The 26,437-nt window shown below is 36.7% G+C and overlaps 2 protein-coding genes across 2 annotated transcripts; one reads left to right on the plus strand and one right to left on the minus strand.

The window, feature by feature from the left end:
* The first annotated feature begins 2,293 nt into the window (after positions 1–2,293).
* Positions 2,294–6,797, plus strand: LOC121328402 (caveolin-3-like). The gene is made up of 2 exons (XM_041273041.1): positions 2,294–2,559; positions 3,879–6,797. The coding sequence occupies exons 1-2, from the start codon at positions 2,449–2,451 to the stop codon at positions 4,218–4,220; spliced, it is 453 nt and encodes a 150-aa protein (XP_041128975.1). The 5' UTR covers positions 2,294–2,448; the 3' UTR covers positions 4,221–6,797.
* Positions 6,798–7,048: 251 nt separating this feature from the next.
* LOC121329218 (isotocin receptor-like) lies at positions 7,049–10,789 on the minus strand. Its single transcript, XM_041274695.1, has 2 exons — positions 9,877–10,789; positions 7,049–7,330 (listed from the first exon to the last, which is right to left on the minus strand). Exons 1-2 carry the CDS (start codon positions 10,787–10,789, stop codon positions 7,104–7,106), a joined length of 1,140 nt encoding a protein of 379 aa, XP_041130629.1. The 3' UTR covers positions 7,049–7,103.
* Between the last annotated feature and the right edge of the window lie 15,648 nt (positions 10,790–26,437).

Consider the following 26,437-nt stretch of genomic DNA (forward strand, 5'->3'; position numbering starts at 1 on the left):
ATGATGCCTTATTTTAATGAAGTCTCTATTATATTCAGGGACTTTCAAGTCAGTACATATTATGAACTGAGACATCTGACTGAGTTCAGATGAGCCAAACAATTATTTTCTGGGTAGACTTTAGTAGTTGTGCAGCAACTGCACCATCACATACTGTACAGGTTCAGGGATCACATAACACCAGGAATATCCGTATTATTAATCATGACACCCAAGCCACTGAACTCATGAAGAACAAAAAATCCTCAAAACGTGAAGTAGCATTGTGTTTTAAGATAACGGAAATGCAGTTATTTAATCAGTAACTAGGTATATCTACCACAGTACATTTGCTGGGTAATTTTCCAGTTTATTCATTTGCTTCTCAAATGTACAGTATATACTTTAATACATTGTATTAACCTTTGCTGTGTTCTTCCTGTGGTATACTGCAGTAAACATTTCCACAAAATTTGTAATGAAAACGAGGTTAGCAGCTTTCAATGGTTTCTCTGTGTCTTGGTAATCTCTACAATATATTACTTCTACAACATTTTGTGGCTATAGTGCAGTTAAAGGACTGCTAATCCCTTTCTTATCTCTTATCAGCACTAGCAACACACTGTTCACTTGCCACTTGTGTACAATGTTTTGGTTCCAGAATGCATGGACTATTTCCATCACAATACAAGACATAACATTACTAGCACTGGTTAGCACTTCTTTAAACTATAGTTGCAGTATCTGAATGCAGTTGCATAGCATTGAAACATATTTGGTAACGTGGACCTCAAAATGCACACAGTACTCTGGGGTGTGGATAGAATTTATAATTGAACTTCACTTTTAAAATACTGTACATTTGTTCTGATAAAATGATAGACCATGGGGTTTGGTTAACTGGTAAGGTTGAACAGGGAATCACAGCCATTTCAGAAATGTCACACCATCATCTATTTTGGTGGGTTTATTCGACCATGCCCAGTGCCTTCTAGCACCCTGCTGTCAACGGTTCTTTATTTGGTTCTTTAAAAAAAATAGCCATTCGTTCTAACCATTCATTGTGGAACCCTTAGAACATTTCAAATACATAAACAAAAAAGACGCTTGATGCTGTTCTGTGGTGAACATTGGGGAATCCCCTGCTCAAGTGTCTCTGATATTACTCGTATGCTAGACTGTGCCATCTGGTGGGGGCTAGTGAGCACCAGGACTCACTGGGAGGTTACTCCCACAGGCAGTAATACACAGGGCCAAGTTTATAACCAGGTCACAATAATAAGGTGCTTAATAAAAAAACTTTTTTTTGTGTTCAAACAAAAATATAAAAAATAAATGATAATAACTAAAAAAAACCAAAAAACACACGTTGCACACAAAAGCTGATAAGCAAGTCAGTCACAGGGGTGACACAAGCAGTGGGTGAAGGTGCAAGGGTAGACTGACTGTTCCACTGCAACCCTCGTCTATCTTGATTGGAGCAAGGACAATGTTTATCCAACACCTCTTGTTAAGAAGTGGAAAATACACAACACATGTGGCAAATCTTATTTAGATTCTTTATTTGAGGCTTGGTAAACAATGCCTTCTGGATAAAGGAGACACAGAAACACAGACAACTGTGGGAAATCCCTCAGCACAACTGCACCTCCAGTTTTTAAAGAGGCACAGGCAGAAACTGAGTGGCACTAGTTTTTGGAAGATTGTGAATGGGCCCATAGAGGCTTAGAAACCCTCTCCTGACAAACAGAATGAGACAGCTGCTAGTCATACATTACCGTTTCAATCCCTTGAACTACACAAATAGCACATATCAGTACTATAAATAGCTTATATTTCACTTCATATAGAACAGTCTTATAAAGTTGTGGGAAATACTACCCTCCAACACATATTCATTCAGTTTTATCACGTTATAAGCACATATTATTTTGCTTTTGTATTTCAGGTAAGGTTATATGAAGTATCCAACCAGTGTAATAAACAAGGTGAGAGAAGCAGGTCCTTTCCTGCACTAAAGCAATAGGTGAAGGGATAAAGTTTAATTTATACAGTTTGCTGACATATAGCTACTTATATATGGGACTTGAACTGCATAGTGTGCAGTGCTTATTTAGGGAAACCATTATTGACCCTTTACAAAGCTGGCAAGAAGCTAAAGTCAATTACACAAGAATGAGCCGACAGCAGTCTGTGAAATTTAACACAAGCTTGGCTTCCCCTTTAAGAAATGCTTTTGGTCTCAGTGTGAGTTATGCTGGCCTGGGACTGCCGTGCCCAATTTTGACAAGGTAGCTCTTACTGTCAGGCAGCTGTCCACTGGTATTTAGGGTGGGGCTTTGCTTGGAAGGAGCGATCAGAGAGCTCCGGCAACTTCAGATAAACCTCTTTCGATTGTTTCATTCCGTTGACTTGAACAAGCGCTGAGGCCAGTCTCTCCTGGTCTCAGTTAAAGATATCACAGAAACCATGGAACAACAGTATCCTAGCAATGAGGAGAAAATAGTGAGAGACAGCCACACCAAAGAGATTGACTTGATAAACAGAGACCCAAAACAGATCAATGAGGATGTCATAAAGGTAATTTATTAAAAAAGCATGTTCGACTTAATGAAGGTATAACAGGATGGAATATACTGTAAAAAAAGTGATATGCTACTACAGTTAGCTACATAATAACGTATTATTGTTATATAGTGTGATGGCAATTCATGGAAATTAATGTGTGTGTGTCAGTTATATTGGATTTACATAGCAATTGGATGACATCTTCTGCTTTCCCTCTTGTAAATAAGCTGTTGTTTTTGAATGAGCTGTTTCTAATTGAATGTAGTTGAAACTCCATTGCTAGTAAAGAAAAATAAACTTGTAGTGTGCTACCTTATTGTGAATTGTAGGTCAAGGTGGGGAGCAATAGTTTTTATTACCAAGTAATTCAATTTTTGTAATGTTCTCTCCTGTATGTACTATATAAAGCTGATATTGAAAATAAACCACATTTGAAATTTCTGTAGAAGCGGGTTTAAAGCAATGAAAAAGGGAAATGGTTATCCAATGCATCTATTTAATGATTTGAAACACACAGTTCTGCAGTAACTGCTAACTTAATGAAAAATGACATCACAGTGATCTATTTAAAAACACAAGTTGAGCTCTTAAAATATCTGCAAAGATTTCAATCATGCTAACTAACTCAAGCGCCTCAGGAAAACTTGGACTGGTTCCCACATGATGTTTAGACTGCTGGTTAGGGTTGATTAAATGTACAGTTTTCAAAATTAACATCCCATCAAGATTTCAGCTTAATTTTCAAGTGTACTGCATTTACTGTATCTGTCTAGAATTCCTAATGCATGTTTTGGATTAAATGACAGTAAAATGTACACATGCAGTACAGTCATTGCGGTTCTGTTTTATATTATTTTTCACTATACTTTGAGAACAGGAAAAGAAAAAAATGCAGATTGTGGTAGGCTATAAAATATCTTAATTTTCAGCACTACCATTTCATAATTTGTCAAATACCTATCCATTATCCCAGTTCTAGACTAAGAAGGTATTTACCTTCAGAGTGGTTAACGAAGAGATTATATTAACTGTATCTAATCGTCATCACATTCAAGCAGTGGCAGATGCTGATTGATAATGGATCATTTTCTTTGCACCCCCCTGCTGTTAATGCACAATAACTGTTTTATTTTACTTAAAACAATGTATTAATATTAATTGCCCATGAGACTACAAAGAGGTATGCAATTCAATATGTTAACATATCATTATTTAGCAGGTTTAATTTGAAGCACAATTAGTTTATTGCAAAACTTTTGTTATTAGTTCATTGCAAAACTAGGTTAGAAATTGAAATATTGTATTTCATTGAACTTTAATTTCCCATGCAGGTGGATTTTGAAGATGTTATTGCTGAACCAGATGGCACCCACAGTCTGGATGGAGTGTGGAAAGTGAGTTACACCACCTTCACTGTCTCCAAGTACTGGTGCTACAGAGTGCTGTCCGCTATCTTTGGCATTCCCATGGCCCTGATTTGGGGATTCCTGTTTGCTTGCATCTCTTTCTGCCATGTCTGGGCTGTGGTGCCGTGTATTAAGAGCTACATGATTGAAATCCAGTGTGTCAGCAGGATCTACTCCCTCTGCATCCAGACCTTCTGCGACCCCTTCTACGAGGCCCTGGGCAAAATCTTCAGCAGCATTCGTGTAGCTCTACGCAAAGAGGTTTAAGCAGCCCCTCAGAAATCACCTGGATGCATCACATTCTGAGCTCAAAGGTCATGTTTTGTTGACAGCTGCTCTGTTTAGAACCTTGGGACTAGAACAGTGTGATCCAGTGAAAAGGAAAAAAAAAATCTGATCATAATAACAATAATATACTCTATTGAGGTCATCACTGCTCGAGCATACCAGGTAACGGCCGCTGCATGACGTATTGCTACTCTATTTAAGTATGGTACACTATATTCACATGGTTAATTGTTCATTATGCGTAAAAGTGTTTTTTTTTTCCAAATTCTTAAACAGCTTCTTAAAAAAAAAAAAAAAAAAAAAAAAAATACATCCACATGAATTCTATAGTCTTTCTGTAAGCTTCATTTTTGTGTGTCAACTGGGATGTAAAAACAGTGTACTAGTAACAGAATAATATGTATGGAGAAAAAGACAAAAAATACTGTAGTGGATAAAAGAGAACACTTATTAAAACTGATTTATGGACTATCAATATACTTTGGTGTGCATGTGTGTATGCCTGTCAATAACTGTAGCTGGACTGTGGCAGTCTGGAATTGTATTGCACATATTGCACAAGCCATAGCTTTCCTACCATTATCAACAAGTGCTACATATTTACTATGCTTAGGCTACCTAAGTACTACTGCATCTCAGAGGTAAAATGAACCAGTGTAAAGTAGTACCCAAAAGTATTGGAGTATATTCTTCTCAAGTACTACTTAAACTACTTGGATATGAATATAAACTGGTGTACAATTTAACTACTGCTAATAAATAGTGTACAGCTGTACTTGGATTCAGCTGTTAGACAATGTCAAGCGGAGAGTGTAGTAGTACTTCTAAAATAAATAATAGGTATTCCAAATAATAAAGGGTTAGGGTTAGGGTTACTATAATAATATTACTAATAATAATAATTCTTCACAATAGTATATTTGATCTTGACTTTCAAAGTACTGCAGTATAGTGTACAGGGATCTGTTTGACACAAATTTGAATCATTAACATATATTCCTTTCCTGGTATAAAACCTGATTGTGGGTCACTGCAAAACCAAATATCATTTAAGAGATATCAATGTATGTTTTTAATAGATTTCATAAGTTTAGAATCATGTGCAAAAATAAAATAATTTTGGGGAAAAAAAGAAGTGGCCAAATTTGTTAGTCTTTTCCAATGACATTTCGATTACTGTCATTTTAACTTTTGGGTTTGTACTGTATATATTGGCTTTTCTAATTATTTTGCTAACCCCCATGATTTTAGTGAAAGTCCAAAGAGATACTGAAGATTGTACAGGTTACTGTATAGCACATTCTTCAAAATGGACCTCAGTCAGAAAATAAATTATAAAACGTAGTGGCAATCATTTTATTTCAATATATAGTATTTTAAGACTGTTGGATTTTACTGCTGAATCGATTGTTGCTTGAAATGGATGAGTTAACAAATATTAAATCTTAATAATTGCAACAACTGGTGCTCCCTCCCTGTGTAAAGGTATAATGGGTTATAATATTTAAGTTGTCACTGAATATTGTATATTGTGCTGTGCATATACATTGCAGTGAACCTGCCGCATTCTTTGCAGAATTCTTTAAGGGTAAAGAAGTCAGAAAGCTTGAATATTATAGACTTATAGGGCAGCAAAAGTCCTGTAAGGAGATCCTGTACATTTTCAGGCCATGTAGTGCCACTAATGGCCAGACCCTGTAATTGATTCTTCCACATTCACTGCACACACGCTTTCATTAGATCCTGCATCGCTCACCTGATCTTGGAGTAAAGCTAACCTAGCAACAAAACATTAATCAAAAGCATATCACAGTGTAAAAAGGACAAATACAATTTATTCATAATAAATATCACAATATAACAATTTGCTTTATACAGAATTCAACAAAATGCAAACAACAATGTCTATAGTGTGCACACCCAAATCCAGAATGTAAATAAAATCTCATGTTTGACAAATAGGACATACCAAAACAGCAACACTGATATCTTATAAGTAAAATGAACGAATGACAGTTTCTTGATCTCCTTAGTAATTCTGCTACAGGATCTATAAAAATATGTCTAAGATTCTTGCTTCTCAAAGCATACCAAGCTGGAAAATGTTCTGTAGATGTACATTTGCTTATTTGCAAAAAATGGCCTGCTTTATAAATATCCTCATTTCCAGTTTTAACATCAACGCAATGTTTTGCATTTCAGGTGCTTTGCAGAGTTCTGATATTCCTAATCACTCAAGGCGATGTCATTCATTTTACTTTCTTGGGATTTTATATTGAAGAAAAACAAAAATACAATTGCCTTGGTTATATTTACAGGTTGCTGGTAAAAATGAAGTGTGACAGATAAGTATCACACACTATTTGAGTCCCCTGGTTGTTTGTCTTCCTATTAAAATCATTTTTGTCTTTTAACCAGCAACATGGCAAAAAACATCACACAGATTGCCTCAGTTCTAAGGTTGCCAGGTGGCATCATAGTATACTTTACAAACATGTACAAGGTCAGAAGAGGTAAAGGGTCATATCTCTGGTGTTCTATTTCCCCTTGTGTGACACCCTGTTATCACATAGCTCTGTTTGTTTGAAAGTTGATTAGTTTGAATGAACAAAAATGTGTCTTTATTAAAGAAAAGATTTATTCAAAACAAACTTGCATATAGCATTTGCACATTTCCAGTACTCCGGGGGGTTCACAAATTGAATTTCAGCTTTTAATACACACACACACACACACACACACACACACACACACACACACACACACACACACACACACACCTTCAAATATTTAAAAAATAGTGCAGTAATCATTTGAAAACAGTCCAGATTAAAAGGAGTGGGTCTAGTAAGAGCCTTGTGATCACATTGTTGAGGTCTGCGTGATGCTTCTCATGTACATGGAGGAGATGCTCTTGCGGCTGGTGTTGAGCTCACCGTTGCGCTGGGAGGATTTCAGGTAGTTGCTGGAGCAGCACAGGAATCGCTGGACCATGTCGTGGAATAAGTGCCCGGCGAAGAGCATGTATATCCAGGGGTTACAACAGCTGTTCAGACTCGCCAGCAGCATTGCGATGATGAAGGCTGATGCTAACACAAAGAGAAAGACAAAACATAGTCACAGGATAAACTTTGGAGCTCAAATCACCTCTCTAATTGTACCATATATCTCCTTCTTTATTAATGTTTTGGCGTTCCAGCTTTATTGCCAGACTGTCAGTTAATTAGAATCAACACTAAAACTGTATTAAAAAACTAAAATACAGGATCACTGTCTACTTTTACAATATATAACTGGCTGCTTATGATGATAACAGACAGGCCTGGCCAATACAGTACATGTCTAACTGTTTAGTTAGCACTGAGCAATCTAGTTGTATACAGGCACTCTATTATTATCCAATGTGATAAGAATGGAAACATTTCTGGTGTTGGGCACACAGGTGCAAGAGAACACAACAAAAGGACAGGAGCAGGCAGAGTTGTGTGCAGAAAAAAAATGTATACTGCACCATGGTTAGCATTTGTAATGCAACTTTTAAAATGCTAATCCTGTCCCTTTTTATATTGGTAGATTGGTGTAGTGTAGTGGATGGAAAAAAAAAAAAAAGTATATTTCAAAAACAACCACACACACAAAATAAGAGAGCTGGAGTCTGAATAATATGATTCAGATAGCAGCGCTTATCATATTTCAAATTGAACTAATCACACCGAATCAGGGTGCCATTTTAGGCTATGGTAAAGACACTACACCAGCAAATTGACATTTCCTAAATTAGTTCAAGATGAATAGCGCTGTCATGTGTTCTGTATTTAGCCTTGTGTCCCTGCACAGTAAGTTTATTTTTATTTGTTGTGGAGTGTAATCTGTGCCATGAGATTGGCTAGAATTTTGCAGTAATTCTGTCACATAATTCTGCTCTGTCCAGGGATGCTGGAGCTAGGGGTGTCGGGGGTGTGGCAGCAGCCCCTGGATTGAAGTGCTGTGCACCTGCTTCCATCCTATACAGGGGTTACAGTTTTGATCAATGGCTTTCAGCGCCCCCACTATATAAACTGTTCCAGTGCCACTGGCTCTGTCCATATATAACCGCGAGCAGAACTCTTGCTCTACTAATAGATGGAACTTCAACATGGATATCCTCTTGTCACCAGAAGGTGGTGCTACAGTCCTTTTCAGTCCCTGGACTTTGCGACAGGCCCCAAGAATAAAATAATTTTCTTTTAACAAAACCAATCATTCCCGGATGAAATTGTGGATAGCTACAAAAATACCTCTGTACAGAGACCTGTGGGAGAAACATCAGAGAAGGACTGATGTCTGGCATCCTTAAGTGTGTAGTTTTAAAAAGCTTGTAGGAAATGAGTCTCTGTGATCTATTGCAGATCTGAACTCATCTTGGACCAGGCAAGAGATGCAATCACAGAAAAATGAATGTGAGAGATGGCAATCTGCTTCTTCATCTCTTATAGGTTTATATAAAAAGGGCCGTCAGCTTGATGCAGTATCTTTAACCGAAGTGGAATATCAAGGGCAATCTCTCAACAAGTTAATAATCCTGCCTTCCCAAAGGCAGTACTCTATGACTCAATGTACTGGACAAGTGCTATTAACCATATTGGTCTGTTTTACACCTCAGAATACAACATGATTGAAAAGAAGCCACGATCAGCACTAAGCTGACAACATGCCCAGGCTTTATTAGCTTACTGGGTGCTTGCGAATCTAAAATGTGCTGTTTATTGGAGTGATTCTTTTCATCCCAGATACTAAGATGTTAAAAAAAAACAAAAAAAACTAGGATGAAACATTATAGTACACTGGAGTTCTTAACATTATAACCCTTATAGAAATGTCCTATAGGATCCTATAGTGGCACTATAGGACAATATGTGACTAAAAAGGTTTTCAGAGAAATCCTAAAGGATTATTTAAAAATAAAATCCTCTTATAGTACTCAAAAGGGTCTTCCTACAGTAGTACTATAGGACACGCTATAGAACTAAAAGGTTTTAAAGAAATCCTATAGGATATTTTATAGGACTTGACCAATTTATTATAGGACTTTCTATAGGTTATTTCCGGAAGGGAAGTATTAAAAAAAAAAAAAAAAAAAAAAAAAAAAAAAAAAAAAACATAGCACTACAAAACAAGATACAGCAGCTGCCAATGTTCAACTGTCAGCTTTCTTTGAATAATTTTCTTGCTTAAATTCATATGACATAAATGGGTTGTAGAGATGCTATTAAATTGATTTACATGCTACATAAAACATAAATATTTTACCAATATTCATTTTCTCTCATTTTTTTTTTTAGCTTTGTTTGCACTTTATTCTAATCTCCTGCCAACCAAAGCTATTTCTGTCAGGCTTTCCATTTATCTGAGGGAGACTTGGAACACTAAAACATAGGTTCCTTAGTCAGCTGAGAAACCTTTAGCAGGTGTCAACAATTTGACTAGAAGCACACTTGGCTTGTAGGTCTTGTCTGCATGTCTATCACCTTGCGGCTTTTTTTTTCTCCCTGAATTCTTTACTTTAACCAAAGGTACAACTAAAGCTTTATTCATATTCATATGAATTGCCATTAAGATTATGAAGTGCAATTAATTTTGATAAAGAAAGACATACCTTCTCTCGGAGCTTCAGGGTCCCACACAGACCACATCTGCACAAAGAAAAAAGGGGCCCAGCACACAACATAAGCCAGAACTATAACAAAAGTCATTTTAACCGTTCTGATTTTAGCTTTGGAAAGGAGCTTCACGCTGCTCACTCGGGAAAGGGCAGTCATGGACTTGAGGGTTACATTTTGGTCTTTCCTGGTTTTTAACTTAAGGTTTTGCCAGATTGTGAAGCTGATCAAGCCGTAGCAAACGCTAAGTATGGCCACTGGTATAATATAGATTGTAAGGCTGATCCACGTCACATACGCCTTCGCTCCCCATGGCTCAACAAAGTCCCCCCAACAGTCATAAACCTCGGGGCCCACCTCCTTCAATGAAAAAATATAAACTTGAGGAATACTCAACATGAGACTGAGAACCCAAGAAGAAATCACATAAAAGCGCTCAGTCCGTCTGTGTAAAGACAACAAAGGCTGGCATATCGCCAAACACCTGTCTATGGACATTAAAACAAGCACATAGGTGGACGCAAACATCCCGACCACTTGCAGGTACTTCACCGCCCTGCAGAGAACATCTGGTCCATAAAACCTAAAGGTGATGTCCCAGATGAGCTGCGGTAGGACTTGAAATACAGCCACCACCAGATCCGCGATGCTGAGATGCTTCATGAAAAAGTACATGCGAGATTGTTTTTGTTTAGTTGTATGGACGGCCAGGAGCACACACAGGTTGCCAGCCAAGGCGAGCAGAAGCACCAAGGCTAACACCGCCACCTCGACTTTGGCCACCTCTTCATTCCGCAGCAGCGGGTTCACTGTGCTGTTAACCGCGTCTGTGGTGTTTTCTAGGCTTGAGTTTTCCAAGGACACGTTCATGGAACGCAGATCGGCATCTTTAAAAGGAATGACCTCCATCACGTTTAGGGACTTTTGCGTTACCACCACGATAATTCTGCAGCTTGGTGTGTAGTTTTGAGCTCCCTTTTTCATCCAAACGTTTCAGATTCCGTTGCGGATTTATTTTTCTTCTACATTATTTTCAGGTATAATGTAAAAAAAAAAAAAAAAAAAAAAAAATAAGTATTTTCTTTAGGTTTAACTTTTTTATGTCACACCAAATGCTTCATCCGTTCTTCCTAAGAAATATTCAGTCCAGAAATTACAAGGAATACCTAAAGAGAGATATTATTAATATCAGTTATTATAATGGATTTTTAAAGTTCTAACGGAAACATGTTACAATCTCAAGAACGGTAGTTTAATTAACTTAATTAAGTTAATCAAACTGAAAACAAAGAAACTGAAAACAAACATAGATCAATAGATCCCCAAAGTCAAATTACAACAGCTAATTATTATTATATTTTGGTAGTATACATGTTGTTGCAGTAATTTATACATATTAATAATATTCGAAAGCAGATGTTTAAAAGCCATACCTCGTTTTATTTTGCAGCAAAGATCAATACAAGTTCCAATACATAGTTATTGTCCTCTTAGCTCTTTCTCTATTCATAAGGTTGCACTAAGTAGTAGGCCTACTGGTTGGTTAATCCAGTGAAGGGTAGTTTTTACTCACTTGAGTTGCTCATAGATTTAAGTCCACCAAATGCTGTTGCAGTGTTTAGAGTAGCGCAATATATGCACCGCTTGATATTTATGCTGCCAGTATGTCTTGGAGAAGAATAAGAGGTTACATGATGTTACACATTTCCGCCACCAGGTGGAACTCTGCGCAATGGAAACACATGTCTCCTGTCGTCAGAATTACAAATGTTTGACTTGATACAAGTAAGGTTAAACAACAGGTTTATAAACGAGCATTGGTACTTATAACGTCGTCATACAATACTTAAAGGAAGTGTCAGGAAACAAGTGCCTTCGCACACACTGATCATAAAAAATTAACTGATTCCTACAGGGACTAAAGCAGAAACGAGAATAGCGCATAAACATTCCAAACATAAACTTGGATTATATTGGAATGAGCCCCTTCCTCTGTAAACCAAGTCTGCATTCGACTTCTATGCCATCCATACAGGACACCGACGGAGAGGAAAAGTTTGGGTTCTGTCATAAAATAGCCATGCATTTTAAATAGACATTTGAATGATACAAAAATATTTCACTATAAAACAATATCAATACAAGGTCGTACGTTTTTTCTATCAATCTGTATGATCGATCTTCCATTAAAACTGTAGAGTGGGCTAGAGGCTGGATGGAAAATGAATGTTGTTTACTAGTTGTTTATTATGCAATTCCTCAAGTGATGTAGTATTGTGAAATTGTAATGCTTTTCTTTGAAAAGTGCATTAATATTTTGATTAATGATGAGATTGTCTGAGAAACATCACCTTTTCATTTATCTTCCATTCATTAATATGTGCCTAGTACTGGTGCTAGTAGTTTTTATTGTACTACTGTTAGTACATTTAATAAATAAATACTATTTGGCCAGTTTAAAACATTTTATTGCTGCATGATGAATACCAAATTATATATTCCTTACCTGATCTTACCTTTTTTTTTTTTTTTTTTTTTTTATTTTATTGGAGACTAAAAAGTGTGTGTGTGTGTGTGTGTGTGTGTGTGTGTGGGGGGGGGGGGGGTGAACTAACACAAAAGGACATCATTTTTATTACGTATCAACCTTGACATATTTGATAAATGTCAAACTGCGAATGTCCTCCCAAGAATGGAAGCTCCCTTAAATCACTTTCTATTCCACTAGAAAAAAAGAGCATGCATGTGAGAATCTGTGCTTGTGGGCCTGTGCTAACACAACATTATTCAGCAGGTTCCATTCGACTTTACGAAGCACAATGTGTTAATTCTGTAGGGTGATGCAAAGCTTTTGGCCATAGCTGTACAGTATTCCTTGGCAATACATCATCTACTTATGGAATTTATGGTATTTTCTGTAAATTTTATGAAATCATACATGGGAATTTAACTGGGGACCTGTACTACAAGTTCCCAAGTACGCTAAAGTTAACATCCTTAATAAGGTCCAGCAGCATTAGTCCATAGGGATCTTTAATGATTCCAAAGTGAAATCTTATCCAATGAGGGGAATATCCAAGCCCATGCTTCCCCTGTTTGGGCATTGGCAGAGAGTGTACCCAGGAGAGAAGAAGCTTTCTACAACAACCTTTCTGATGAGGTCAAACTTACAAGTGTGTCATATCAGCCTTCATTCAAAATTACAGTGCAGTTGTCTGTGGTACAATGCCCAGTTTCCTTGGGCAGTACAATCACAGATGACTTCAAGCCATAATTGTGATATTACCAATATTGGATGTGTTCCTACTACACGGGCAGCGAGTGTATGTATTTATCATTGGTACAGTGTGCTTTGACTTTTTAAATTTTGTATCTGTATTGTAAGTGTGAAAACGCTTCACCATTCTCAAACTCAGACAGCATATCAAGCAGAGTGTGTGTTTTCATACACAGCAACATAAGACTTTTTAATCAGAAGCACCAGCTCATAAATCCAAATGATACCCTGTAAGATCTTGGCTGTGCAGTGGATGTAATGTAATGTAAGCAGAGACCTTTCCACCTGCTGTATTAAAGTCACGTTCGCTGTCAGTACCAGGCTGCTGCAGTAACCTACCATTTACCATACACAGACTGAAGAGCGGGAGCTTTAAACAAACCTTCCATTATTTCCAATTCCAATTTGTTTACAGCCTGTTAAAGAGCTTGATCAACATGCATAATGGAATACAAAATCAGGTTCCCGGGTATGAGGAATGGTTATTAGACTGATCGTTTCATAAGAAGCAATGCCAATCTGAGTTTTCCTTATGGCCATTGGAGTCCTTTAAATATTTAGACGCTCCATTTCTTTGATTCATTTAATGAGTATCTCTATAGTTACCTCCAAACGAATATCCTCTCGAGTAATCAAAAGCAGTGCATCGTTCTCACTCCATTGTCTGTATATCCTCCCTCTTTACTTTCACACTCACAGCGGAGACCTGTGTAATGTACAGACAATGCTGTCCACGCATTTGCCGGTGCTTTGTCTGAATGTTTACTTTGTTTTTCTAGATATGGGACTCAGTGACCATTTTAGTTATGAAGGGGTTAGTATTAAAACTGCATTCTGCAAGCTGGCTACATTTTGTTCTGTTTGGTAAAATCATATCAAATACAGTATAATGTTAACGTTGAGCAGAAAACAAAACAAAACTTGTAAGTTCCCAAATATCCCCAGAATAGGATACTCTCAATAACTTCTGAAAAAAAATGTTATTTATCAAGTTTCACGACAATTGAATATGCTGTTATCCAAAATAAAATACAACACCTAAAAAATGTAATATCTGCGTGAATACTGTACCATGCTGTTGTGTAGTCCTGGGAAACAGAAGCATGCAAAGCTCCTGCCCCTCAATGGGTTTGCGCTTCAGGCACTGAAGAACTCAATGAGCAAACCATCAATCTAATTCATCTGCAGTGCCGTTTACAATGACTCGGAACAAAACAAACACAGGGATGAGCGGAATTGTTTGCAGTGTTATTCTTGGCAGCTGCAAACTAACTAGAAACCTATTTAAAAGTGTTCCAGATTATAGAGGATTAGAAGTCATGCCAAAATCAACACACCCAGGTTTGACATGCACAGCTTTGTTAAATAAATATTAATATGACTCTCTATGTTGACCCTTGTTGCAACAAGTATTTTAAAGTTTGCAGCTAGCCAGTACTATCTTCAGTTTCCGGTCCTTAAAAGTAAAGCATTACATTAACAGAGTAGTGAAAAAGTCCTATCATGACTTTACAAATTAACCCTGGGTTTTCAGTTTGATACATTAGCTATGGCATCTGGATGATATAGGAGGCTCTAAGATAATTCTTTTGAGTCAAGTTGAACAAAAAGTCTAATGTAACCATAGTTTTGCTCAAGGAAAATGACAGGTTCATTGATAACTGGAATAATTTCAGTTCCAGCAGTTCCTTAGGAGTTGTTAGAATTTCTGGAATGGAAATTGAAGGAAATTCAATTGGACTCGGTAATCCCACGAAAACTGAGGAAAAACGTAGAAGCAACCAGATATTTGCAAATTGTACCTGAGGCACACACACACACACACTGCTGTGCAAAAGTCTTAGACGTTGCATTTTCCTACTCTGATGCATTATGAGCATCAACAATTTACTCAAAGCCTCCACTAGTGTTTTCTACTACTATAACTACTTTGACTTGCACAAAGAAGGAAAAACATTGAGTGAAATAGCTTGCACCACTCGGTTTTCAAGGTGTATCCGAAGCATAATCAAGAAATCCATATAAACATGATCTGTAATTAACAAACCCAGGACTGGAAGACCCAATCCTTAAGGATAATATCCCTAAGAAATAGAAAGAAGACAAGCATTGAATTGACAACAGAACTGGCAGAAGGCACAGGTGGTGTTGTCCATTAAATCAACATTACGAAGGTCACTCTTGAAATCAGGACTTAAAGGATGTGTTGCAGTAAGAATACCTCTGTTAAGAAAGGGGAACAAGACTAAAAGGTTAAAACATGCACAAGAACTCAGAAATTGGACTATGGATCAATGGTCAAAGGTGCTTTTGACTGTTGATGGATGGACGAGACCTGTGTCTTCTGCCAGTTTTGTTGTCAATTCAATGCTTGTCTTCTAATTTTTGGTACTCAATGCATCAGAGCAGAAAAATTGCAACTCTAAGATTTTTGCACAGCAGTGTACATATGCAGGCATGCAGACTAAGATAACTAATAGTTTTGCTTTCCTAGAAAGAGGATAATCACATGAAACTGAAGTATCTTGTCAACAGATGGAAATCAAATTAAGTTTTGATTACAAATACACTATACATCTCATTACGGGCATTAGATGGAGATAAATAAATCAATATTTTTCAATTAATTTATGCAATTCTATGATGCATAAAAACATGATATATACTTGTAGTATTTATGTACTTTAGTTTAACATGCTGCTTAATAAATATGTTGCAGGTAATTTTACTGCAGTACAAAAAATATGTACTTGACTCTTCTAGGTATAACACATATTCATTTGGATTAAACTGCAGCGAAGTCTCAAACTGATGATGTAACTTTCCTTGCTGGAATGTCTTTGCTTTAATCCAGAGATGAAACCATCCTTTGTGATGTCATGATTATAGAAGCCACTTACCTGTTGATTAGCGATATGTCCAACATCATTATGAGTTGCTGCACTCAGAAATCAAACAATAGCCAGAAAAGGTTAAGCCTTTCTGCTAATGTGCCAGACATGCGTCTGTGTAAAAATCATTACTGTCTAGCGAGTGGTGATGAATAAAATATGTGTTTAGACTTTGTATATGAAGCTTGAGTGATGCTGAGTTTAGAATTATTTTAAAACCCAGAGAATAGGAATATATCATTATGTTTCTGTTAATATCCCACAAGATTCCTGGCTTTGTATTTACTCCCAGTTACATAATATTTGCAATATCATATCTACAGTAATGTCATAGTAATTATGAGTATACCACTATGGTAAGTGCACTTGGACTTCCACTGGTTGTTTTTGGCTAGATATTTGCAGAAAGGCATACTACTGTAACTAGAGTGGGCTCTAAATAGGTACATATATCAATCGTACAGGTAAGAATGCTTGGTGCTTTATTTATGTTTACATCAACCTACATATCCTGGAAGTAGTATAATTGCCCACAAATCATTTTCCCCCAAAATCAACAGTGTTGTACTGTGTGCAAAAACAAACAAACAAAAAAAAAATGTAGAAAAAAGCTTCATTTATCCTGCTGAAATCATATGTAAAACTTTTTTTTTTTAACTTTTCAAGTAGAAATTGTGTTGTTTTTTCTTCATTCTTTCTCTCCATAGCAAAATATTCCTTGACTTCCAGTCGTTAAGTGTAATAATGAAAAATGACTGAAATCCATAAAAATCAACTGGTGACATTTTCTTTAGTGAGTTCATGTTTATGCTGATGGAGCAGAGCACAAAAAGCAAGATCATCTGCTTGAATGCAGAGTGTGCACGGTCGCTTGACAAAAGCAATTTACATCATGGCAAGTATTGCAAGTTAAATGCGGTAATGCGTCCACTTGTAAAGCAGATCTTTGGTAAATGATGCAAATTCAGAGTTTGGAAAAGACGTGTGAAGTCAAATCTACAAAAATGGTTTATTGGAATTATTTCCACAGAAGAAAGGACCTATTCCTGTGGGCCGATTTGTTTGTAGAGTTAAAGCTTGAGAGCTTTAAATTTACATTTTTAATTCAAGAGAATGAAGATGGAGGGTCGGTAATCTTGGTGGATCCATCTGGTTCACTCTCTCTAGCTCTCCACGCAGGCATGAAGCTTCACCCCGTGGAACAGGAACAGACAAAAGAAGAACCAAGGACTGGCTTTGCTTTGATGATAAAATTATGCAGTTGACACCTGGCCATCTGCTGCACATTCAGATCTGTGTTTCAAGAAATCCTTTAACTGTTACCAAATCACAACACATTTTATTTACAAGCCCCACCAATGTTATTTGTAAAATCCACACAAACCATATTTTACAGGGCAGGCCTCAGCCCTTCCACAGGCACATTTTGAATTTCATCCGTCAATTATCAGGGATTAAGTGTGTGTAGACTGTACTGTTTCTCCTAATAAAAATGTATAATTAGGGCTTTTGATTTTCAGTTTTAAACTGATAAATGATAAAGCACCTGATACAAAAAAAAAAAAAAATGAAATCTGTGCATATCCAATAAACACAGGAAAAACACTGCAAATAGCAATTAGTTGACCTCTTTCCCCATGGAAAAAAACAAACAATCCTCAGTGCAGTTGGGCAATGCCTCTCCTTCCTGACTTGTATCTCGCATTGAATTAAACCAACTCAAAACTACCGCGTGGCAGCACATTCCTACATTTCTATTGGAGGATTGTAACACGCTTGCAAGATTTAAAATGAGATTACAATTATTTGAAGAGTAGGGTTGGTCTTGCTCACAAGATTTAAAGCTATACTACAGTTCGACTGTGTTTACATGCTCGTGGAATTTAAAACAGGCCTGAAAATTGTGGCGAAATGTAAAAAAAAAATAATTGGCCTAAAACACACATAAACCCCAGAAGAATATCCCTGTGTCCATAAAGATTTTGTTGTGGAAGACAGCAAAGGAAAGAAGATACAACTGAAGTGTGCAAGTACTGTCAAGTTAATATTGTGACAGAAATAAAATGCCTATGAATTTTGTAAAGTAACCGAAAACAATAATTTCATACAGTATATAAAAAATCGAGAGGCCCCCCCCCCCCCCCCCCCCCCAAAAAAAAAAAAGATTTACAAAACTCGAAAATAGCTAAAAAATAATTTATTTATTTTTACATACCAGGTTGATGGTAAGGTAATGTGCTATATTAGCAGGTTCAATGATAGCTTTAGACATTTGCACAAAAAAGTAAATCAATACTGTACATTTAATTTTGTTGCTCCAACCTATTCATCCACAAAGAAGAAAGCTATTCTTTAAATTGACAATGCCCTTTATTCTCTGATAATTATGTTGTTTAAAGATGCAAAGAACTGTGCAAAAACCCTTATAAAAGGGGATAAACTTCAAGGTTATGATGAGCAGTTGTACATCTACAGCTTCTGACAACCCAGCACATTATGCTGCATGAATCTTCCATTTTAAAATCAACAATCAAGTTTCTAATTTTAATAAATTAGTGCAGAAGCTTTAGCTCCCACAGTTCATTCGCATTAAGGTTAATGAATCTAACTTGCCATTCCATTAAGAACATCATTAAAATGGGCACACTATGACTCATGAGAATAGCAAATTTCCACATGTCTAACAAAGCCAAAACCAATACGAAATAAGAAAACCTTTTTAGAGGAAATATGGTTTGCACTTAGCAACAGCCACGAAGTTCCCATTACTCACAGCCCCATATGCAGGTTTATAAACACAATCAGAAGGTCACTTACCTTACAGCACCTGGATTTTGGCAATGCTACCCCACTTTCAATCAAGTGGCTAACCTTTTCAAACAAATTGTTTTCATGCCACATGCTGTAAACCAAATTATGTTTCAAAGTGTGCAAGGCAGTGATAACTGAATACAGAAAGCCTTGGCTTGAAAACATCAAATTGCCTTCAGAAGACGTTAAATTAACATTTATGGTCAATCATGCACCAAAATTGCAGTTGTTTCAGGATAATAGCATTGACAAGGACAAGTATGACCTGATCAAAGTGGCGCATAAGGTAAAGGCACTCCACGTTGAGTGCAGGATGTGCCCTATAGCCTTGAGGTCGCCGGTTTGAGTCCAAGCTATTGGCCTGTTGTAAAACACCAGGTTGGAGCATATTAACAGAATTGATCCACTCTCATTTAGGTCAACTGACATCCCAACCCTTCAACAGGCTACTGCTATCACTATACACCACAAGCTTAAAATACTTTACTAAATGCTTGAATACAATGTATATTACATCCACGTTTCTTTCTATTAAATGATTAATCAACCAAATCTGGTACACTAGCTCATGAATATACATTGCACATGGATTACAAGAACTATTCCTCTCAAGCTTATTTATCTTTGTTCCTCAGATTCTAAACTGTATAAAATTACATTTTAAAACATAAAACCAGACTCCAATCACTGAGAGCTAATGCATATCAGTTTTGTTGGCAAATTCTTGATATTTAATTTAAATTCAACTCATAATAGCTTGTGTCATTAATCATAGCTGTCCATTGCCAAGCAAACAGTGCCCTTTTTGCACACATCACTGTCTGGAAGGTTTATTAAATTACTTTTAGAATATTTATAAAAATGGGTACATTTTAAGAAACTGTCAAATAGACAAACATTTGTGATGTTTTTGTTTGTTTAAATGTTTTTTTATAAACAAAATTATCCTAAAAGTACTCCAATAAAACAACTCAACCTAGTATTACAGATTGCAGTGTCTATTCAACTGATCTAGACAGGAGTGGATCTACATAACTCCACCATTTAAACATTACCAGTCACTGCAATTACGTTTAAAAGACAAAGAAATCCACTTGACTCACTGTAACAGCGCCCTCATTTTAATGATGTAAACAGCAGTAATTTGATCTGCCACTGTTTAGATAAATTGAAGTTACCCTTGTTCAGACTTGATGCTGTCAGACACTCATTTGTAGTCAAGATCAGAAATTTAATGGACCATTAACAGAAATCAATTTATTAAATTACTTTCAACTCCCCTTTTCCATCTTAATTACAAACTCACTAATAGGACAAACAGGTGTCGTAGAGCAAACAAACTTTTAATGTCATTTAATCTCCGCTCCCCTGCTTCCAGAGCCCGCTCCTACTCAACCCTTGCCCCTCAGTGGTGGAACGACCTACCCACGGATATCAGGACTGCTCAGTCCTTGACTAGCTTCTGGCGCCTCCTCAAGACACAATTGTTCAGACAGTATTTGTAAACCTCACAACTCTCGACTATACTGGACTACATAGCACCCAACTGTATCAGTACTTGCATCATACTACTACAAATGTTTTTCACTGAATTTGGAAGACTGGTTCCCAATGTTCTTACAGCAATACTTACATTTTAAAATGATGGTAGCATCTGAATTGCACCCAGAGTGATTTTTCTAGTCAATGTCCCTTTCTCACTTAGGTTGACCTTTGCAAGGTCACAGGCCGAAGGGGAAATTAAAAAAAAAACATTTAAAAATTGGCTATTATTTCTGAACTCGGCATGTCTGAAAATACCCAGGTTCACTTTTCTAGGAAAATCTGAGAAGAATGGCACTGGTTGAGTTGGCATGGAATGACCCTAACCACCAAGGCTGGATCTTCTGCAAATGAAATAAATAAAGAGAAATGTTTGGGTTTATTTTGTGCATGAGCTTGCAGCTCACATGCTGTTTTTATATCATATCATCTTTGGATTCTTGTTCACTTCTATATAAGATTGTGATTTGAAAATGTGTCTGCATGAACAGAACACACAATAGAAGACTTTTAAAAGAAAGCTTCCTCCAATACACAGTCATTATCTACCCACTAGCTATTAGTAGATCTATTAGCACACATTGGAATATTTCCAGTGAGACAAGCTTTTTAAGGTAGTGGTAACTTTATTTGCAGTTCTTTTTGATTGTGGCCTGATTCTTTTAACCTTTTCCATATCTAATCATGTTAACTTTAAAACATTTCGTCAACTGTCAGATGAAAGGTTTAGCCTCCCTTAATGTCATCTTAAATCTGACTTGCTGTGCAGATGTTAGTTGGATAAGCCAAGCTTCTACAGTACACAAAAGAAGACTGCCCAACAGGAAATGATTTTGACCTAATTAAAATTCAGATGTTACGTTTGAAATTGTTTTCTTGTGGATGAAAGGGCAAATAATCTACCAAGCTGCAGTAAGAATTGTGGAACCTTTAATGAGTCATTTGTGTCAATGAAACAGTCAATCCTTATCGTCCAAATCCTATTAACTTTTCTCTGTCTGGATTGCCAATTATTTTCTCCCAATTTGGCATATCCAATTGTGCTGTCAGTCGACCACTTTTTTTCACACTGCAGACTCACCGTGCAGCCACCTCAGAGCTATGACGTCAGAGGACAACGCAGCTCTGGGCAGCTTACAGGCGAGCCTGCAGGCACCCGGCTAGACCACAGGGCTAAGCCTAAGTCCTCCAATTGTGTGCCGCCCCCTGGGAGCTCCTGTCTACGGTCTGCAATAGAATAGCCTAGACTCGATCCGGCGCCCTCCAGGCTATAGTGCTTATCCTGCACTACACTCGGAGTGCCTTTACCAGATGCACCACTCGGGAGCCCCTGTGAGTCTATTCTAAAACTATTATAGTGTGCTCCTTGTGCCAGTGTTTGTAGAATTCCCACAGTAACTCTATGAGTCACCAATTATGAATCTGACATTTGCTTCAAATAACAGATGATGCTGTGTTAATAATCTAAACAGCAGTCTACTTTAGAACCGTCTTCCAAAACCTTTTTTTTAGAGATTTTAAAAAAGGGTTCAATAAAGCACCCACAAGTTAATATAATCTTTTAAAAAGGGCCCAGTAATCCCTTACACTTTAATATAGAACACATTTACTTTCTAAGCTGCAGGTCAGGTTTGTGAAATTGAAACTGGTGGTTTTGAAATGCATGTTCACATGTTTTATAATACATGATAAAAATACAGGATAGTCACAAGTTTCAAGAACTTGTGAGAAATACCAAAACTATACTACACTTACAGGCACTCCTATCAATTTAGCTGTACCACAAACTAGACTCAGTAAAGCTGATACAAATAATTTACTGCACATCATTCCATAAAATATACAGCTCTTAAAAACACTGTCTGTGCTGAATTTCACCTCAAGCTCCACCAGCATGCTCACCAAAGACGTCAGCAACCTGTCACATGTCTTACAGTATATTTCAAAGGTATTTCCACAAGGTAGGTGTTTAGCTATTGAACCATTATTTTCATGTTGGAGATGAGGCTTACCTGCTAATTGAAATCACAGGGCTTGAGGGTTCCTGGATTTCATCTTTAAGGAATGATTCACTTCCAAAGAAACTTCTGATTCAGGCTTGGGTTTGTAAGTCTCTGGTGTCATCACGTCTCTAAATGGCTTCTTCACGTCTAACACTACAATAAAAATAAAACAGTAGACTTAATGTTACTGTCGTCTCTTATAATAAGTAAAAAAGGTTGTTCAGTCAGGATGGATATGTGTTAAAATCTCCTATGCTTTGTGAAGTTTCACAAGACATTTCCATGGTTACTTGGTACAGCAGACACATTCACTTGTCTCTGAAGCCTTTCACCTCTGAAGGCAGGAATTTGCAGGTCTCAACCAAGATCATCAGATGATATTAGTCCACATCACAAAACCACCACACAATTTACCCAATGGTCAGACTGCGGCTTCTGCTATTATCCCTCACCTAAATTCTAAAAGCACCAAGATTAAAACATGCATTACATGGTTCCCCAAGATTTTGAAACAAGCACAGCACACTGCACCACATTCAAGGTCATATTTACTATTAGCTTTTACACTACTATAGTTATTTTATTCTCTTCTGTTACAGTCCGACAGGTAAAATATCTGGGGTTAATTGATGATTTAGGGCAATCATATTGTTACTATTAAAAACCAAAGCAAAGATACCTGTTGATCATTCTCCTTCACAAGATCCTACTTCTATTGACTTTTTAATCTTCCTTTTCCCTGAGTTCCAGCAACTTCTAACCTTCTAAATCAGATGATGAAACTCGCTCTTGTACTGTTTACCTGAAAAGAGGACAAACAAACCATTTCAGCTCCATTTTTGGTAACATATGGTCTGGTGGATTTTTACTGTACATGCTAACTGTTTAAATGTTATGCCAATTACTTAAGGCATCAGCTTACTCAATTAAATGTGAAAATATATATTTTAGTGCTCCTATCTTTGTGTAGTGTAGCTTTATTGAACATCTACTTAACATTCTTTAATTCAGATCTTTTTTTCTTTTTAATTTTTTTTTCAAAACCAAACTAACACTGCAGACTGATGGTGAAGTTCCTTTACCGTGAGATTGATTAATAGTGCCAAGTTCCAAATTGTCGTTTTCAACCTTATTTCTCCAAGTAAGCAGACCAACAGTGAAGGCAGTTGGGATACAGTAAATGCAAAGCACAAACAGCTTGCATACCCCACAGTTTTCACATCAAAATAAGTTATAAATTTTAACTGGGCCGTTACATTTCTGCTTCCTGTTAAGAATAATTTATATAACACAACATGAAAACGTTTAATGCATAAGGAATTTTAAGCATAAGCTGTTATTTATTTCAAGAAGCCGAGAAAAATGTTTGTTTTTATTGTGTTTCATCAGCTGACCCTCTAAGTTTTTGTTTTTTGATTTTTCAAACAGATAAACTATAGGATTTTAAGGTTGTTACATTGCCTTCAAAAAACACTTCAGATGTCAGCTTTGTATTTGTGTTATATTTACCTTTGCTATTTAATAGTGCTTGTAGTCATTCTATGCTCCAATACTGAATCTGCCAATACTCGGCTTTGAGCTAGCTAGAGGATCCAAAGGATGACTAACCAGCTGTCCTCAATCCAATAAAATCATGTGACAATGTGACCTTTCATCACTGTCAGCCAGATCACTCTGTTTAGATACATGTCCATAGGCCTGCCATTTTACACAGGAAACTTCACACCAAATATGTTTCTACTTGCAAAATATCACAATCACTTAGGTGACAATGTGCAGCTTGTGGCCAAAAACCTGTTAAATGTGCACACATATAATGTAACTAGTGTTAAGAACAATTGCAATGGGGAAAAATGTTCAACTGAAAGCTGAGCCTTTAAAATGCAGGATACAATTTGATACATTTGGGTTACAGGGGATGTTTAATGTTTCTTGGATACAGAAGCACTTGTCAACTTTCAGACCTGCTGTGTTGCCCGTCACAACAAACTGACTTGCCGTAGAATGCACACCAAATACCAACGACAGAGGGGAACACTACCTGCATAACAATTTCATGGGTCTTGTGAGGGACAGTCAGTTTACATAGAAGTGTATATTATATAGCAGGCATATTTTTTTTTTCTGGAAGAATGCCAGCCCACCATGCCCATTGCAACATATCTTAATGTATCTGCTTGATGCATGGGTTTACAAAAAAAAATAAAAAAATAAAAAATAAAATAAAATAATGTACACAATATTTCTTGCCACGCAACATGAATCAAAAACAGATCTATTAGTTTACTTTGCAAAATGAGCTTTGTTTTGCTAAAGCCTGGTTAAAAATGCTTTTTAGGAGAGTTAGTTTGAAATATTAAAATCTAAATCAAGCAGGCTGAAACAAAACCCTGACAGATATACACTTCAACTTTCATATTAAAATTGACAAATACTAAAAAAAAAAAAAAAATCTCTGAATCCCATTTTTCATTTTTGATCCAATTTATTAATTCAGATTGTGAAGCTATAGCTGTGTACTACATTCTGTCTGATGTGGTACAGACAACTAATACTCTAACAAGCTTGATTTAATAATTATTTAATAATGGTGAAATATTATTAAAATTAACAACCTACTGCAGTGGCCTTGGCTCGAAACAGGTCAACCAGCAGGTAAGATGCTATCCTATACCTCCAGATTAATACATGCTCATAGCTTGTCCTTATGTATAAGTTAAACCTCACTAGGCAGCAGTTAAACACCTTTTATAAGCTTAACATTGAGTCACAATATAACCTTTTGTAGCTCATATTGTATGCACAAAAAATGAAATAAAAAAAAAGACTTACAGTATTGTGCATGCACAGTAGCTCTCAAAAGTATTCATTCCTCTTGAACTTTTCCACATTTTATTGTGTTACAACATGGAATCAAAATGTATTTAATTAGGAGTTTTTGCCATGGATCAACACAAAAAAGTCCATAATGTCAAAGTGAAAAATAAAATCTACAAATTGTTCTAAATTAATTACAAATATAAAACAGAAAATAATTGATTGCATAAGTATTCACCCCCTTTGCTATGACACACCTAAATAAGCTCTGGTGCAATCAATTGTCTTTAGAAGTCACATAATTATTTGCATGGAGTCCACCTGTGTGCAATTAAGGTGTTTCACATGATTTCAGGTTAAATACACCTGTCTCTGGGAGGGCCCACAGTTGATTAGTAGTTGATTAGTTTCCTAACAAAAACTACATCATGAAGATGAAGGAATATTCAAAGGAAATCCGGAATAAGGTTCATCAAAAGATCCAATCAGGGATAGGATATAAGAACATTTCCAAGGCATTGAATCCCCCAGAGCACAGTAAAGTCCATTATTAAGAAATGAAAAGAATATGGCACAACTTTTAATCTCTCTAGGACAGGCTGTCCTCAAAAACTGAGTATCTGGGCAAGAAGGGCACTAGTCAGGGAGGCCACAAAGTCTTCTTCTCTTTGATTCTTTGAAAACACCATACAATTTAAAGCTGTGCAAATTATGTTAGAACTACGATGCAGACAAGAAAACACACGCACGTAGGATCTATTGATCTCTCATCAGGACAGTTTTTTTCCATTGCAGTTGGTAACAAACCCACATACCTGATTTGCGGTTTAATATGTCACACTGAGCATCGTAAATTTGCATATACTCCTGATGCCTTTTAATGAGCTGCTGTCTGGTTTCCCGTGTGGAAAGGGTAATCCCTTTAAGTCTTTTCTTTAGGTCTCGATCAGACAGCAGGTCATAAACCACTTTGGCCATGGGTTTCCTTTTGGCAACAGAGCTGGAAAGAGAGGTCCTTTTGAATAAGATAGTTTTACTTTATTGCAAGACTTACTTTATTGTTTTATCCAGTAGCTACTTTATTATGATTATGTTGTCTTTGGCTTCTGTGCCAACAGCTTTGCAGATGGCAAACTCAAAACAGCAGTAAAGTTTAAATAAAACTAGAAAAGCCAATTCAAATTGAAAGAAATAATAATTTATAAGTACAGAGAAC

The sequence above is a fragment of the Polyodon spathula genome, chromosome 16, assembly GCF_017654505.1.
Source record: "Polyodon spathula isolate WHYD16114869_AA chromosome 16, ASM1765450v1, whole genome shotgun sequence".
Lineage (NCBI taxonomy): Eukaryota > Metazoa > Chordata > Actinopteri > Acipenseriformes > Polyodontidae > Polyodon > Polyodon spathula.

Bases quoted from the DNA above. Each gene is read 5' to 3' on its own strand.
- LOC121328402 (XM_041273041.1), top strand. From the start codon at position 2,449: ATGGAACAACAGTATCCTAGCAATGAGGAGAAAATAGTGAGAGACAGC. The intron at 2,560-3,878 runs GTAATTTATTAA...TTTCCCATGCAG, and splicing joins TCAATGAGGATGTCATAAAG to GTGGATTTTGAAGATGTTAT.
- LOC121329218 (XM_041274695.1), bottom strand. From the start codon at position 10,789: ATGGAGGTCATTCCTTTTAAAGATGCCGATCTGCGTTCCATGAACGTG. The intron at 7,331-9,876 runs GTATGTCTTTCT...TCTTTGTGTTAG, and splicing joins CCCTGAAGCTCCGAGAGAAG to CATCAGCCTTCATCATCGCA.